The 17,927-nt window shown below is 45.4% G+C and overlaps 1 protein-coding gene across 1 annotated transcript; it reads left to right on the forward strand.

The window, feature by feature from the left end:
* Positions 1–271: 271 nt before the first annotated feature.
* LOC120042434 (transcription factor E2F7-like) lies at positions 272–14,710 on the forward strand. Its single transcript, XM_038987275.1, has 12 exons — positions 272–526; positions 710–721; positions 807–942; positions 1,621–1,860; positions 3,291–3,449; positions 3,845–3,982; positions 4,449–4,591; positions 4,867–4,940; positions 6,095–6,461; positions 12,231–12,417; positions 12,855–13,216; positions 14,320–14,710. Exons 1-12 carry the CDS (start codon positions 272–274, stop codon positions 14,473–14,475), a joined length of 2,229 nt encoding a protein of 742 aa, XP_038843203.1. The 3' UTR covers positions 14,476–14,710.
* Positions 14,711–17,927: the final 3,217 nt, after the last annotated feature.

The raw sequence follows: 17,927 nt of genomic DNA on the forward strand, positions 1-17,927 counted from the left end.
AGGTCCTGTGGAACCATGTCCAGTTAAAGTGTCCGGGGTGGAAAAAGTTGAATGAAAAAAGTCGAGCGAGGGGGAATATATATATATTATAAATGGTAATTAAAAAGTAAAAACCGTAGATAGTTATGCTTACGTTATTTATATTAAGTAGATCTGCCTACAAATGCACCACATTTCATATCACTCCACCCCACTTAATCAAAGTTCATAACATTGTGCTCCTTCACAGGAGAACAGATGTGTGGAGCGAAGAAGAACCACCCCTCACAAGATGGACACCACGGCCACCATGCTGCTGTACGGCAGTAAGCCTCCCACCCCGGAACACCTCCCTAGCACCCCTGTTAAGCCTTCTGAGTGGGGGGCGCCTCCCCACGCGGACCCCTGGACCCCCACTGCCAACCTCAGGATGCTCATCAGTGCTGCCAGCCCTGACATCCGCGACAGAGAGATGAAGAAGGTTCTGTTTAGGCCCATTGAGAATGAGAGAGCAGTGGAGGATGTCGAGGTGGATGGCCCGTGCCAGGTACCCTTTGACCACTCACCGACTGCACCCCAAATGGCACACTGTTCCCTTTATAGTGCACCACTTTTAACCAGGGCCCACAGGGCTGTTATCTTGAATATATACAGTGACATTATCATCATACTGTTGGATTGTATTATCATCGTCCAACTAATGGATTTATAGATGCTGAAATCTTAAAAGTATCATGCTGTAGTAAATTCTTACGATTCTGGACTCAATTACTTTCTTGACAATGCTTTGTCTCTCTGATCAGTTTGATGTGGTGGACGAGGAGGAGGAAGAGGGGGAAAGGAAGCCCAGCAGGAAGCAGAAGAGCCTGGGCCTGCTGTGCCAGAAGTTCCTGGCCCTGTATCCGGACTATCCAACTTCTGACACCATCAGTATCTCATTGGATGAGGTGTCTACCAGCCTGGGTAAGAGCCAATGAATCCAGAGAGGGAGATTACAGCTACACCTGGGTCATGTTCATCAGGGCAAGCGATGTAAAATGTTTTGCAAACGTTTCAACAGTCCCTCCCTGTTTCAGTCCGTTAAATAATAAATGCCATTTAGCAGACGCTTTTATCCGAAGCAACTTAGTCAGGCGGGCAGACATTATACATATGGGCAGTACCGAGAATCGATCCCTTGTCCCTTGTGTTATATGAATCATGCTCTCCCAACTCAGCTACAAATGACCCGTTGTCTTCCGTTTTATGACTAATGAACACGACCCGGCTCAGGGAGGCTGCCATAATTGGTAACCATAATGGAAGACCATAATGGAAATCGCTCATAAAACGGATATTACATTAGCTATGTGAAATATCATACACTATTGGATTTTGGAAACGGTTGCTATGGATACCTTCACGCAGAGCCCTCGTATCCCACTGTACCTTCCAGAATAGCACCAGGTTGTAGTATAAACCAATCCATGTCTGAGACTATGAGGAAAGTTAAGATGCAGCCAGAAATGATCTGCTGCGTCATTAAATCCTGTTGAGGTACCTTAGTTAGAGCTTTGTTATATAACCAGCTCACATAACAGAACACTGAAATCATGTTGCTGACCCCAGTCTGACCTGTCCCTGGTGTCTGTCTGTCTTTAGGGGTGGAGCGGCGGCGGATCTACGACATCATAAACGTCCTGGAGTCTCTGATGATCGTAGGGCGCGTGGCTAAGAACCAGTACGTGTGGTACGGGCGGCGGCGCCTGGGGTCCACCCTGGCCGAGCTGCAGGGGATGGGCAGGCAGCAGCGCTACCACCTGCACATGGAGCAGGCCGGGGAGGGCGGTCACAGAGAGGGAGCCACCACACACACCCCAGAGGGAGGGGAAGGAGACTCCAGCTGTGGTGAGAGCAGAGTAGGGGAAATGCCCCCAGACGCTGACTTTGGGTTAGTTTTATGTTGTCCTAAAGGGACAATCTGCGATCGCTACATCAGGGGCGGCTGATGGACACAGGGTTGAATTATTATAATTTGGGATGTGTGACTGAAGCTAGAAGTTTGGTGTCAATTATGCATGTATGTCAATGGGAGATTTGGAGTGCCTTCATGCTCCCTCTGCAACTCAAGTTTGGATTTGATTGGATGTGGTGTGTGTTTGACAAAATGATTTTGTCCGATTTTCTGTCTAAATACAGGAAATCTGATTTACTGAATGTTAGGTTAACTGGAACAAGATACTTTCTAGACCAGAATGTATTCTGGTCAACCGTCTCCATGAGAGGAGTAGGGTGGAGTCGCCCCTAGACGCTGATCTTGGGTCAGTGTTGCATTTTCCGCACTAATGGTTAAATAAAGGTTTAATAAAAAATTCAAATAAATTTGCCTTTAAGCCCAAGTCAGTGAAAGCATTCCTCATCGTCATGGAGACGAGGGTAGGGGGCAGCGGCCTCCCGGGTTAATCAAGGCTGATGGGATTCTTTGTGTTAATGTGTGTGATGACCAAGCGCTCCTCGTCAATGTGATGGATCACTAATACAACTGGGAGATGACAGCAGAGGAATGGCGACAGGAGTGAAGCTTGGCAGCTGAGCTTTTGATGTGGCACATATTAACTAGTAATCTCCAAACACCCGCTGAAGTTAATTAACCAGACTGTTTGACTAATAACGACACAGGGTAGAAGTGATCCATTACCTATCAAGAGAAGCTCCCCCCAATCCTAACCTTAACTAGGCAAGTTAGTTAAGAACAAATTATTATTTACAATGGCAGCTACCCCGGCCAAACCCTAACCTGGACGACGCTGGGCTGTGTGTTTCAACGTGGCTAATTAGCTAACTAGGTAGCTGCATGTAGCTAGCTAACAGAATCCAAAGCTACTGTTCCCTAGAGAGGCAGTGGTTGCCATGGATCTGGCGTCCCCTCCTGCAGAACACTAGGCCTGCCACTTCCCGTCATAATGTGTCCCTTTGAGAGGAGGGCAGAGTCACTTTCTCTCACTGAATAAGGAACGTTGTCGTTCGTATTATGGTCCTGTTTGACAAGACCACCTGTTTGACAGGTAACTCAGGTCTTGAATCAAATTTCCATCGTTCTCTGTAACATGGACCATAAAGTAGTATTATTATAGGAGGAGGGTGTGACTAGACCATACAAGCCACTGCAACGTCCTATTCATTAGTGCACACCATCGCAAAACGTTTTGCAACGGAAAAGCGGAAACAAGTTCAGGTAGTTCCCTCTCTGTTTCTGTCCATTTTCTTCCGTTTGCCACTTAGTGAATAGGACCCCGTATTCCCTTTAACTTTGTCCTGCTTGTCTGTTGCAGCGGCCGCCAGCACCAGGAAAGACAAGTCCCTACGCATCATGAGTCAGAAGTTTGTCATGCTCTTCCTGGTGTCCAGGACCCAGACGGTCACTCTGGACGTGGCCGCCAAAATCCTCATCGAGGAAAGCCAGGACCCCGCCAGCCACAGCAAGTACAAAAGTAAGCATCCTATTACCTACATAGTGCACGACTTTTGACCAGAGCTCATGGGGTTCTTGAGGGTTTTGCCGTGCAGTCAAAGAGCCTCTGACACAACATCAAGTCCAGGTACTCCCTGCCTGTTTCAGTCAGTTTCTCCCCTTTGGGGCCTAATGATCACAGCCCAGCCACCAAATAGCTGCAGGTTGAAGTTTCCCCTAGTACAGGTCTAGGATCAACTTCTCCTCTAATAATCCTAACCTTAAACATTAGTGGGGAAGATGCAAAACTGACCCAAGATCAGCGTCTAGGGGCAACGTCACTGTACACCTCAGATACCCCCAGACATTCCTCCCAATGTCCTTTTTACTGGGTTAGGGTTAAAAATTATACATCTGATTAGAATCTGTCTTCAGCTAAGGTGCGGCGACTGTATGACATCGCCAACGTCCTGACGAGTCTGGGATTGATCAAGAAGGTCCACGTCCGGGAGGAGAGGGGGAGGAAGCCTGCGTTCAAATGGATCGGCCCGGCAGACTTCCACAGCAGCCATGGTAAGATTGAATTGAAATGATTTGGGTAGTGAATAATACAGCCAGATGTGGATCCCAGAGGATAGCACTTAAAAGCATTCATTAAAACACTTCACACAGTGGTCCTCGGTGGTAAAACAAATAACATCACTCCCATATTGGTTCGGAAGGGAATCAGCTCAGTACTTCATAGGGAGACCATCTATTAAACAATGTTACAGTGAATGGAAATGGATTCATTATACATTTATAATGGAACTGTCTTCACTTCTACTAAAACTAATCATAAACCTGTCTACTGACCAAGACTAACACGCTCTGGGATGAATTTCCCATAGGCACAGATCTAGGATCAGCTTCTTCTCCTATCCTAGCCTTAACTATTAGTGTGGAAAATGTTAAACTGACCCAAGATCAGTGTCTAGGGGCAACTTCACCCTACTCCTACTGACACACAGAACTCACTGACCACTCTGTTTTTCAACAGAGTACTCGGAGGCTGTGGCGGCCATCGCTCTTCCGGGTGGCAGGAAACAGAAGCTGGCACGCCATGCCTCCTTCAGTGTGGTGCCCACCTCCGTGGCCAGCCAACGCCGTGTCAACTCGGCGCCCAGCAGCCCACGCAGAGAGGTCACGGGTAAGGAGTCAGGACAGACAGCTCACATCACAACTGGTTCCCAATGACTCAGTGGGTTAGAGCACATAGCTGTCAACTGTCAACCAACTACTAATCTGTTGATATGCTAGGGTTACAGGTAGGGGTAAGACTTAGGACAAGGTTAGGGCAAGCAACTAGTTAGTTGAACATCTACCAACCATCTATTTGGGACCATTCAAATAAAGTAATACCTGTAAATTGGATTAACTCACGTCTCCCTCGGTTCTGTCCAGGTCTGCTTCCCCAGTCAGTGGACTATTCCAGAAGGTGTGTGAGCAGCAGCGCGGTGTGCCGGCTGCAGTTTGGAACCACGGTTACAGGGTAAGTAGAACACACACGGAAGGAGGCTCCCTCACACACACACCAAACATCCCAGGCTCCTGTTCCTAATCACGCCATCACTTTTCATACGCCATCCAGTGGTACTAACCTTAGATTTACTGCAAACAATCTACAACTTCTGTGTTGCATTTCATGATCTATTACACTGCCTGTTGCCAAGGACTAGCTTGTTGGTTGAATGTAATGACACATCAGGTCCACTGGTATACAACAGGGCTGCCATGTCAATAAAATATATGGACGTGTCCCAAATGGCACCCTATATAGTGCACTATTTTGACCAGAGCCCTATGTGCCCTGGTCAAAAGTAGTGCACTATATAGTGAATAAGGGGCCATTTGAGACACGGCCTATGTGGTGATTTAGTTGCAACTCAGGAACAGGAAACTGGGCCCTTAGAGGAAGTGATGCGTGCAAATGACCAGCTCCAGAGGCTCCGGCTTGGAGTTTTTAATAGGCCCGGCTGAAACTCTCTGCAAACTGTTATTGGTCCACGTCTCACAGTTCATTTAATTTATAAAAGGTGGTTTTCGTAATGGTTCGCTTTGAGTTTTTACTCTTACCCTGGTGTTTGTTTAGGCTGGGTTTGACATGTTTTACATGAGTTGGCTGCAGTGTCTCCTGGTCCTCTCGGTTTCTGACCATTTCTACTAGGGATGTGGTGGCTACTTCACTGGTGGCCAAGCCACAGCCGTCTCAAGGCTGTTGCTGCTCTAAGTGTTTTTGGAGTGGGGATGGAGGAGTAAAGGTCGCTGGTTCCAAACTGCTGAGAGGGAGTGTTTTGTTGTTGTATTTTTCCCAGTTGAAATCTGGTCTGGCTAATGAACCGTCACCACATTGTGCTGTTGTTCTGGCAAAAATAACATCGAAGGATTTTACTACTATATGTTTCTACATTCTAATGTCCAATCTTTTTTATCAACAGTATAATGCAGGGGTGTGAAACTCAGTTCCTAGAAGACCATGTCTGATTTAAGACCTAGAGAGTTCCTAATTAATATCATTCATTGGAGTGAAAACCCGCAGACACTCGGCCCCTCCAGGAAATGAATTTGACAGCCCTGCTACAGAGCATTTGCTTGGAGAGAATGACAGAAACATATGTCTAAGTTGGTTCCTCTGTGTCTTTGCAGTGTCTCCCACCCCAGCGGCGGACTTCAGAGCCCCACCCACAGTGACGGCAACTCCCTGCTCTGCTCCCCGGGCCTGGCCCCCCTGGCCGTGCCCGTCCACCCAGAGGGTTCATACGTGGGACCCCTGTCCCCACAACCCCCATTTCCCCCCCATCCCCACCACATGGCCTACCTACCCAGCCTGTCCCAGGCCTCGGTGGTCATGCTGTACGGAGGTCCGGCGGCGCAGGATGGGCTTGACTGCTTTACCACGGAAGTTCAAAGGTCACCGGGGTCAGGGTCCAGAGAGAGCATCCTGGGGAAGAGGAAGCAGGATGAAGGAGTGGAGGAGAAGAGGGAGTCGCCTGAGACGGAGCTATCTGATAGGGTGAGTTTGTGGAGAAAAGTGAAATCCACAGATGTACTGTGGATCTCTGATTGACCATAAGCCTGACACGCTTCAGGTAGTCGTTGTCCATATTTCCACACTGTACCTAGGATCAACTCTGACCTTAGATCACTGTAGATCATCCTCCTCCTGCTAGACCAATCACAGTAATGTATGATCCATATTTAAAGGGGAAGTTCAGTGTTTTACTACTTAACGATAGAGGGTTCCTCACCCTGAAAGTTGTGAAAAACTAAACTTCCCCTTTTAAATTAGAAGCGTGGTGATTTGACAACCGACAAGACAGGTCAGGGAGAGCGACGCTTCATACTGTAACGTCTCGTGCCTAGATTCAATCAGATCAAGCGTTAACCGGTGATAGCTGACACCCTCATAGCTGAAGTGTCGGAGGTGGAACTGCATTGGCGCTGTCAAATCGGTCTTGATCATTGTCACGAAGCCACACCGTCCCACTCACGTGGAAGTTCAGAAGGAGAAAGTGTAGGCTACATAGAAATAATGAGGAGTTCTATCAGCGTTCAATCTTGTAAACGAGGCTGCATGGGATTCTCATAATGCGACTCTGTGCAGCCAATGGCAATGTCCGCTTTAGGTATAATGACGTGAGCTGCTTGTGGATTTGACAGCTCTAACGCAGTTCTACCTCTTACACCGCCAAAACAATCTCTATGCCAATGTCACATAAAGCAGATCTGATTGAATAGAACCCTCAGTCTTAATAACACACTGGTTGGTTTCCAAGGTGACCAGTACACCCTTTATGCATTGTCAATAATGAGCTTCCCAATGATGCCCTTTTGTTATTTATAAGAGTGACTCACACACTGATAGGACTGCTGAGAAGTCACACACACACAGAACTGCCTGTCTGTCTGGACACTCCAGTTAGACCCACTCTAAAGATCACAGTACATAACTTTGTCCTCTGTTGGTTTAATTCAACATGTGTACTGGAAGTATCTGTGTAGCTTCCTATTTGCTATATAGTGCACTACTTTATACCAGGGTCTATAGGGTAGTGTACTATGTAGGGAATAGGGTGCCACTTGGGACTCAGTCCTGATCTCGTGGGGGGGGGGGGGGGGGGGGGGTCAGACCAGTGAGTTACCAAATGGTTTGTTTACGTATGGGAATGTTTTCTCCAAGGAGGGAGTTTCATTTTCCTCCACGGCTGTGTCCCAGATGACACCCTGTTCCCTATGGGCCCTGACCAAAAGTAGTGCACTATATAGGGAATAGGGTGCCATTTGAGAGACAGACCATGATTTTGTAAGGTTTATTACATGTGAAGGTGAAAGACATAACTCAGAAGAATGTGCTGTTTATGTTCAGCGATCTCTTCATAATGAAAAGAGGTTTCCTCAAGTTTCTTAGCAACATTATACTGATTGATTAGAGAATCGAGAGCTTCTGATGATGATATGAAGACATTGAAGTAGTAGAGGACATTATGATGATATGAAGACATTGAAGTAGTAGAGGACATTATGATGATATGAAGACATTGAAGTAGTAGAGGACAGCATGATGATATGAAGACATTGAAGTAGTAGAAGACATTATGAAGATATGAAGACATTGAAGTAGTAGAAGACATTATGAAGATATGAAGACATTGAAGTAGTAGAAGACATTATGATGATATGAAGACATTGAAGTAGTAGAGGACATTATGAAGATATGAAGACATTGAAGTAGTAGAAGACATTATGATGATATGAAGACATTGAAGTAGTAGAAGACATTATGAAGACATTGAAGTAGTAGAAGACATTATGAAGACATTGAAGTAGTAGAGGACATTATGAAGACATTGAAGTAGTAGAGGACATTATGAAGACATTGAAGTAGTAGAGGACATTATGAAGACATTGAAGTAGTAGAAGACATTATGAAGACATTGAAGTAGTAGAGGACATTATGAAGACATTGAAGTAGTAGAAGACATTATGAAGACATTGAAGTAGTAGAGGACATTATGAAGACATTGAAGTAGTAGAGGACATTATGAAGACATTGAAGTAGTAGAGGACATTATGAAGACATTGAAGTAGTAGAGGACATTATGATGACATTGAAGTAGTAGAGGACATTATGATGACATTGAAGTAGTAGAAGACATTATGAAGACATTGAAGTAGTAGAAGACATTATGAAGACATTGAAGTAGTAGAGGACATTATGAAGACATTGAAGTAGTAGAGGACATTATGATGACATTGAAGTAGTAGAGGACATTATGATGACATTGAAGTAGTAGAGGACATTATGATGACATTGAAGTAGTAGAGGACATTATGAAGACATTGAAGTAGTACAAGGACATTATGATGACATTGAAGTAGTAGAGGACATTATGATGACATTGAAGTAGTAGAGGACATTATGAAGACATTGAAGTAGTACAAGGACATTATGATGACATTGAAGTAGTACAAGGACATTATGATGACATTGAAGTAGTAGAGGACATTATGAAGACATTGAAGTAGTAGAGGACATTATGATGACATTGAAGTAGTACAAGGACATTATGATGACATTGAAGTAGTAGAGGACATTATGATGACATTGAAGTAGTAGAGGACATTATGATGACATTGAAGTAGTAGAGGACATTATGATGACATTGAAGTAGTAGAGGACATTATGATGACATTGAAGTAGTAGAGGACATTATGATGACATTGAAGTAGTAGAGGACATTATGAAGACATTGAAGTAGTAGAGGACATTATGATGACATTGAAGTAGTAGAGGACATTATGATGACATTGAAGTAGTAGAGGACATTATGAAGACATTGAAGTAGTAGAGGACATTATGAAGACATTGAAGTAGTAGAGGACATTATGATGACATTGAAGTAGTACAAGGACATTATGATGACATTGAAGTAGTAGAGGACATTATGAAGACATTGAAGTAGTAGAGGACATTATGAAGACATTGAAGTAGTAGAGGACATTATGAAGACATTGAAGTAGTAGAGGACATTATGATGACATTGAAGTAGTACAAGGACATTATGAAGACATTGAAGTAGTAGAGGACATTATGAAGACATTGAAGTAGTAGAGGACATTATGATGACATTGAAGTAGTAGAGGACATTATGATGACATTGAAGTAGTACAAGGACATTATGATGACATTGAAGTAGTACAAGGACATTATGAAGACATTGAAGTAGTACAAGGACATTATGATGACATTGAAGTAGTAGAGGACATTATGAAGACATTGAAGTAGTAGAGGACATTATGATGACATTGAAGTAGTACAAGGACATTATGAAGACATTGAAGTAGTAGAGGACATTATGATGACATTGAAGTAGTAGAGGACATTATGATGACATTGAAGTAGTAGAGGACATTATGAAGACATTGAAGTAGTAGAGGACATTATGATGACATTGAAGTAGTACAAGGACATTATGATGACATTGAAGTAGTACAAGGACATTATGATGACATTGAAGTAGTAGAGGACATTATGATGACATTGAAGTAGTAGAGGACATTATGAAGACATTGAAGTAGTAGAGGACATTATGAAGACATTGAAGTAGTACAAGGACATTATGAAGACATTGAAGTAGTAGAGGACATTATGAAGACATTGAAGTAGTAGAGGACATTATGATGACATTGAAGTAGTAGAGGACATTATGATGACATTGAAGTAGTAGAGGACATTATGATGACATTGAAGTAGTAGAGGACATTATGAAGACATTGAAGTAGTAGAGGACATTATGAAGACATTGAAGTAGTAGAGGACATTATGATGACATTGAAGTAGTAGAGGACATTATGAAGACATTGAAGTAGTAGAGGACATTATGATGACATTGAAGTAGTACAAGGACATTATGATGACATTGAAGTAGTAGAGGACATTATGATGACATTGAAGTAGTAGAGGACATTATGATGACATTGAAGTAGTAGAGGACATTATGATGACATTGAAGTAGTACAAGGACAACATTATTTCAGTATATTTCATCATCATACATTCTGTGATTTAATTCAGAAAATGCAGAAAATCTTGTTAATGATTCCCGAAAGCGAAGCATTAAATTAAAATATGAATCACTGCATGCTCACTGACTAGGATAAAAGTATTCTAAGTTGTAATTAAACACAATGTCATTATCATTTTGGTGAGGCATGTGATATTTGTAATTGTACCAAACCCCAGACTATTAATCTCAGCCTCTCACTTCCATTCAAATTGAGGAGCTAGAGAAGTCATGGTGTGTGTGCTCAAATCCACACAGTATTTCTTACCTACCAGTAGTCTAGTACATTCACCTGAAGCAGTCACAAAATCCTCTGCAGAGTAAGCATAGCAGTTCACATTACGTTTGCTTGAAAAATTAGCAAAACAGAGCTATCATTTTTGTAGATGAGTCATGCAATTTCATGGCTCATTATTTGAGAGGGAAATGTGATCAAAGCTCATGGTAAATGAATGATGGGATGCACCAGGGAGCGCTGCAGCATTGGGCTGTGGGAGGGTCACATTAAAAACTGAAGAACAGGAGCTGATCGTGGACTACAGGAAAAGGCCGGCCGAACAGGCCCCCATTAACTGTAGTGTAGTGGGTCGAGAGTTTCAAGTGCCTTGGTGTCCACATCACCAACAAACTATCATGGTCCGAACACACCAAGACAGTTGTGAAGAGGGCACGACAACACCTTTTCCCCCCAGGAGACTGAAAAGGTTTGGCATGGGTCCCCAGATCCTCAAAAAGTTCTACAGCTGCACCATCGAGAGCATCCTGACTGGTTGCATCACTGCCTAGTATGGCAACTGCTCGGCATCTGACCGTAAGGTGCTACAGAGGGTAGTGTGTACGGCCCAGTACATCACGGGGGCCAAGCTTCCTACCATCCAGGACCTATATACTAGGCGGTGTCAGAGGAAAGCCCAAAAAATTGTCCGACTCCAGTCACCCAAGTTATAGACTGTTTTCTCTGCTACCGCACGGCAAGCGGTACCGGAGCGCAAAGTCTTGGACCAAAAGGCTCCTTAACAGCTTCTACCCCCAAGCCATAAGACTGCTGAACAATTAATCAAATGGCCACCGGACTATTACATTGACCCCCTCCTCCCTTTTGTACGCTGCTGCTACTCGCTGTTTATCTATGCATAGTCACTTCACCCCTACCTACATGTACAAATGACCTCTAACCTGTACCCCTGGACATTGACTCGGTACAGGTATATAGCCTCGTTATTGTTATTTTGTTACTTTTTGTTATTTTTTACTTTAGTTTATTTGGTAAATATTTTCTTAACTCTTCTTGAACTGCACTGTTGGTTAAGGGCTTGTAAGTCAGGATTTCACGGTAAGGTCTACACTTGTTGTATTCGGGGGCATGTGACAAATAAAGTTTGATTTGATCTTCCTTTTCACACGCATCAGGCTCCGGGGAGGAAGTTTCCCTACACTCTTAGAATGCAAAGGTGCCATCTAGAACCTTATAGGGTTCTTCGGGCTATACCCGTACAGCGGGTTCTACCTGGAACCAAAAGGGTTCTCCTATGGGGACAGCTGAAGAACCCTTTTGGGACCCCTTTTTCTAAGAGTGTAGGTACATTTCTAGGATCAGCTTCCCCTCCCTCAATCCTAACCTTAGTTATTAGTGGGGGAAATACAACACTGACCCAAGATCAGCGTCTAGGAGCAACTTCACCCTCCTCCTCTCATGTCTCTTGTTTTTCTTTTCCTAGAGGAGTGTGGAGGGAAACAGCTATCAGATGACCACCAGCCCAAGGACCAGCTCCCTGGGGCACCCAGGGGGGCTCATCAGGGAAGAGGCCCCATTGAGAGTCCTCAGAGACGGGGAGGTGGGCAGACAGAGCCCCCACAACAACCTGGTCCAGCCTTCACACTACCTCTATGTGCCTAACTCTGCAGGTATGCTATGTTAAAAACAACTCGTGCCAGTCAGTCAGTGTTGCAGTGTTGCTCAGTTAAAGTCTCTTATCCACACTAGCATTATTTTTTTTGTATGCGTGTCTGAAACCTGACCTTAGACTCTGTGCCAGGATGGATATTGGACTGTACAGGACGTGCTGATAGACTTGTTGTAAGGTCTTCTTAGGAGCAGTGTCCTTAACGTAGTGACCTCAGTCCCATGTCTTTCAAGGATAAAAGCATTGTGAGTGACGATCACACCTATTTTTCTAGATGTTGTTGTGATTGTTGGCGACACCTCGTCTCCTGTTGGTTGAAGCGATGTCCACTCCCCCTCAGGGTTCCGTTGGGCGCTGGTCTAAAGTAGTGCACTAAATAGGGAATAGGGTGCCATTTTTCACAGATGACTCGTCCTCACTCACCCCTTTCCCCTCCAGGTCTCAACAGTCTCAACTTCCTCCTCTCTGCTGGTCAGACGACAGGCGGCCTGACTCTACCTGCTGGCACCCTGCCCTATGTCCTCGTGTCCTCCTCCACCCTCTCCCCCTACCCACTCATGGCCAACAGGGGCGATGCCAATCTCAATTTCAACATGTCTGCCATGATGTCCCCCGCCTGCTTCGTGGTGGGATCCGCCGGGCCCTACGCAGTGGCCGGAGCCCCGGAGTTCAATGGGGTGGCAGTGGCGCCGGCCCTATCCAGTCCAGAGCAGCACAGGCTGTTCGGGTCGGCACCCATACCTCCACATTCTCCCTTGGAGTCCAGGCCGCCTCTGACCTTCATCCAGACAGAGACACAGGTGAGACAAGCAAGAAGACAGGCAGGCAGGAAGACAGGCAGGCAGGCAGGAAGACAGGCAGGCAGGCAGGAAGATAGACAGACAGGAAGATAGACAGACAGATAGACAGGAAGGAAGATAGATAGATAGACAGGCAGGCAGGAAGAGACAGACAGACAGACAGACAGTGCCTTAACCACTTCACATGGATCAGATTATATTTGGAAAGCTGTTAAATCCAGTCACATGATGTATGACCTTTTTGTGTAGCAGACAAACACTGGAAATGCCACCGTCAAATTCCGTTTATCATGTTTAACTACTCCACAGCAGTTCAGCTTTCGTCTGCTTTAAAAAGATTATCCCCGGAAAGGAAAATATAGCTTTATTCACCTCAGCAGAGTTCATGATTTCTTTTGGTCATTAAAAGACAAACTCCCCAATATAGCTCTGATGACGTCGCTCTGATGACGTCGCTCTGATGATGTCTCTCTGATGACGTCACTCTGTGCCTCGAAGACACTTCTCAGACTCCGGTTGCATCCCAAATTGGACTCTATTCCCTATAGCTATAACTCACTACTTTTGACCAGAGCCCATAGGACGTTTGTCTAAAGTAGTGCATTATGTAGGGAATAGGGTACCATTTTGGACACAGACTCCCTCGTTAGACTTTCAGCGCCAAATGAAGGGACATTATTAATGATTGGACGAGCCAACGTGTACATCCGTAACAAATGAATCAGCCATCTACACGGTCTCCCATTCCTGCTATGCACTCCCTCTCCTAACATTGATGGAATGAAGACTGTATACAAGTGGTCCGTTTCCAAATTGAGGTTGTTCTCTTGCTCTGCTTAGAAATGCATAGCTATGTTTCACAGTGCCCACGTTCAAGCTGAAATGTTTCCTTCACTGGAAAACATTGTGTTTCTTAGAATTGAGTTGAGTGGTATTTTATAAGGCTGGTATTTGGAAGAGGGGGTGAGGGGTAGATGGAATACTGTCACAGTGATACTCTACTGCCAGAGTTGATTATTCATCTGGAGTGAGATGCTCGGCAGATGCAGTGTTCCTTAAACTGTGTGGTTTCAGGGCCTCACTCTCTTGTCTCTCCTCCACAGACACCACAGACTCCCAAGGAGGCGGCAGCTGGCGGTGGCTCCAAGGCCTTCTTCCAGACGCCGGGGACCCTGGGAACGGCCACCACAACCCCCGTGGCCCGCCGACGAGGCTCCGCCCAGAGGAGGCTGGACATCGGCCAACCACTGACCAATTAGAAGTCTGGGGACCTTTTAGAGTGGGCGTGGCTGTTAGTTATAACCTGAAAGGCTGCCTAGTGGCCCGAGAGGAATGGACAAATGTTTCTCTCCGGCTAAACGTGCTCTGACTGCGCTGGCTCTGGCTTTACTCCCCACTGACTCTCAGGGTTTCTTCTGTATGACCTGTTGGTTTCATACCACTGGTGCTTCGCCTTATTACTAGTGAATGAATGCTAGTCTATACGATTCCTCCTTTAAGTGCCTCATCATGTAGGGCGAAGTTGCCCCTAGACTCTGATCTTAGGACAGTTTTTAATTTCCCCCACTAATTGTTAAGGTTAGGACTGGGGGAAGGGAAGCTGATCCTAGGGGAAACTTCACCCTCGAGTTCCTCATGATTGGACTGTGGGACACCGATAACTATCAGAGGACTCCGGGAAGCAGTGTTGTCTTCTGTTTTAGTGCCCTCCTGTGGTGGGAGTTAGGTACCTCTCATATTTATTTTTCTAGTCCATCTTCCATAGAAAGATTGAGCTACCTTGGTAATCGCTCCACCCATTACTTTATTATATCTCAATGTTATTTATATATTAACTAATATATCTGTTGACTATTGGGACTGAGTAGCAATTCTGATGTTACTCTACTTTTAGCACTAAGTATTTAAGAATATATGTCTGATTTTTGAGAGTTTCGCTGGCTCCGTAGGGATTGGGTAAAAACGGTATCTGATTTTGAGAGTGACGCTGGCTCCGTAGGGATTGGGTAAAAACGGTATCTGATTTTGAGAGTTTCGCTGGCTCCGTAGGGATTGGGTAAAAACGGTATCTGATTTTGAGAGTTTCGCTGGCTCCGTAGGGATTGGGTAAAAACGGTATCTGATTTTGAGAGTTTCGCTGGCTCCGTAGGGATTGGGTAAAAACGGTATCCGTAGGAAAAGGGAAAACAGTTGATCATAGGTGAATGATATCTGTGGGAGCGGAAAGGTTTCCCATGAAGACACATTTCAGAAACTGGTGTTGGTAATAAGTCATGATGTGGAAGAGAAATCGATACGCTTCTCGGTTGCACTTCTAGCGTGTTACTGACCTGGCTCCTCTAGCGTGTTACTGACCTGGCTCCTCTAGCGTGTTACTGACCTGGCTCCTCTAGCGTGTTACTGACCTGGCTCCTCTAGCGTGTTACTGACCTGGCTCCTCTAGCGTGTTACTGACCTGGCTCCTCTAGCGTGTTACTGACCTGGCTCCTCTAGCGTGTTACTGACCTGGCTCCTCTAGCGTGTTACTGACCTGGCCTCCTCTAGCGTGTTACTGACCTGGCTCCTCTAGCGTGTTACTGACCTGGCTCCTCTAGCGTGTTACTGACCTGGCTCCTCTAGCGTGTTACTGACCTGGCTCCTCTAGCGTGTTACTGACCTGGCTCCTCTAGCGTGTTACTGACCTGGCTCCTCTAGCGTGTTACTGACCTGGCTCCTCTAGCGTGTTACTGACCTGGCTCCTCTAGTGTGTTACTGACCTGGCTCCTCTAGCGTGTTACTGACCTGGCTCCTCTAGCGTGTTACTGACCTGGCTCCTCTAGCGTGTTACTGACCTGGCTCCTCTAGCGTGTTACTGACCTGGCTCCTCTAGCGTGTTACTGACCTGGCTCCTCTAGCGTGTTACTGACCTGGCTCCTCTAGCGTGTTACTGACCTGGCTCCTCTAGCGTGTTACTGACCTGGCTCCTCTAGCGTGTTACTGACCTGGCTCCTCTAGCGTGTTACTGACCTGGCTCCTCTAGCGTGTTTACTGACCTGGCTCCTCTAGCGTGTTACTGACCTGGCTCCTCTAGCGTGTTACTGACCTGGCTCCTCTAGCGTGTTACTGACCTGGCTCCTCTAGCGTGTTACTGACCTGGCTCCTCTAGCGTGTTACTGACCTGGCTCCTCTAGCGTGTTACTGACCTGGCTCCTCTAGCGTGTTACTGACCTGGCTCTCTAGCTGTTACTGACCTTGGCCTGACCTTGGCTCCTTAGCGTGTACTGACCTGGCTCCTCTAGCGTGTTACTGACCTGGCTCCTCTAGTGTGTTACTGACCTGGCTCCTCTAGCGTGTTACTGACCTGGCTCCTCTAGCGTGTTACTGACCTGGCTCCTCTAGCGTGTTACTGACCTGGCTCCTCTAGCGTGTTACTGACCTGGCTCCTCTAGCGTGTTACTGACCTGGCTCCTCTAGCGTGTTACTGACCTGGCTCCTCTAGCGTGTTACTGACCTGGCTCCTCTAGCGTGTTACTGACCTGGCTCTCTAGCGTGTTACTGACCTGGCTCCTCTAGCGTGTTACTGACCTGGCTCCTCTAGCGTGTTACTGACCTGGCTCCTCTAGCGTGTTACTGACCTGGCTCCTCTAGCGTGTTACTGACCTGGCTCCTCTAGCGTGTTACTGACCTGGCTCCTCTAGCGTGTTACTGACCTGGCTCCTCTAGCGTGTTACTGACCTGTACCTGGCTCCAAGAGAGGTTTAAAAACCACTGCTTTTCACTGTGCAAATTAGGTCTTAACTTAACTCAAAAACTATATTTTGCTATGTGTTTCATTAGTCCATTGTTGATATAGTCCAAAAATGTTTTGGGTGGAGTTTTCCTAAGCAGTCACAGCAACACATTGGTGAGCGTAAGGCCTACAAAATGGCTGCCAAGGTTTTTGGTACAAAGACTGGCATCTTGGCCACTCTAAAGGGTTATGTATTTTTACAACACTAATGTGGTTTACAGGTTTCCAATTGTTGGGCTTTAAGAATGATCCCAAATACCAGCATCGCTCTCTGTCAATGTGTATGTGCTTACGCCACCGCATGCAAGGTGAAAACTAAATGTGAAATGATTTGATGATGTTACAAGATACTTGAATTACTTAGTTATCCAGCGGTATACACTGGAGACTAGAGTGAAATATCAAAGTACTGTATTTAATGCATTAAATGACGTGCATTAGAGTTTGGCCTCTGGAATATTTTGGGGGGAGTAATTGAGGAAAAGTTACATTACACCAAAGGGTGCTGATCATCTACTTGAACTGTAGAACACAGGAGGTTGGTGGCACCTTAATTGGGGAGGACGGGCTCATGGTAATGACTGGAGCGGTATCAAATACAGCACACATGGCTTACATGTGTTTGATGCCATTCCATTTGCTCTGTTCAGGCCATTATTATGAGCCGTCCCCGTCAGCGGCCTCCACTGCTGTAGATGTGTTGTTCATGTACAGAAATCTTTCTTTTTTTAACCAGTAATTATTTTTGTATATTGTATTCATATGTTTTTAATTATTACTTCAAAACCTTGAAATGTTTAATTTAATGCTGCTTCTTATCATAAAATAATAATTGCACTGCTAGTTTCTGTAGTTATCTGTCCGCTGCTTTGTAGGAAACCTTTCTAACATTACAACATAGTTATTTCACAGGCTTACTACTTGCTGTGGTATGTTATGGGA

Source organism: Salvelinus namaycush, unplaced genomic scaffold (genome assembly GCF_016432855.1).
Source record: "Salvelinus namaycush isolate Seneca unplaced genomic scaffold, SaNama_1.0 Scaffold687, whole genome shotgun sequence".
Lineage (NCBI taxonomy): Eukaryota > Metazoa > Chordata > Actinopteri > Salmoniformes > Salmonidae > Salvelinus > Salvelinus namaycush.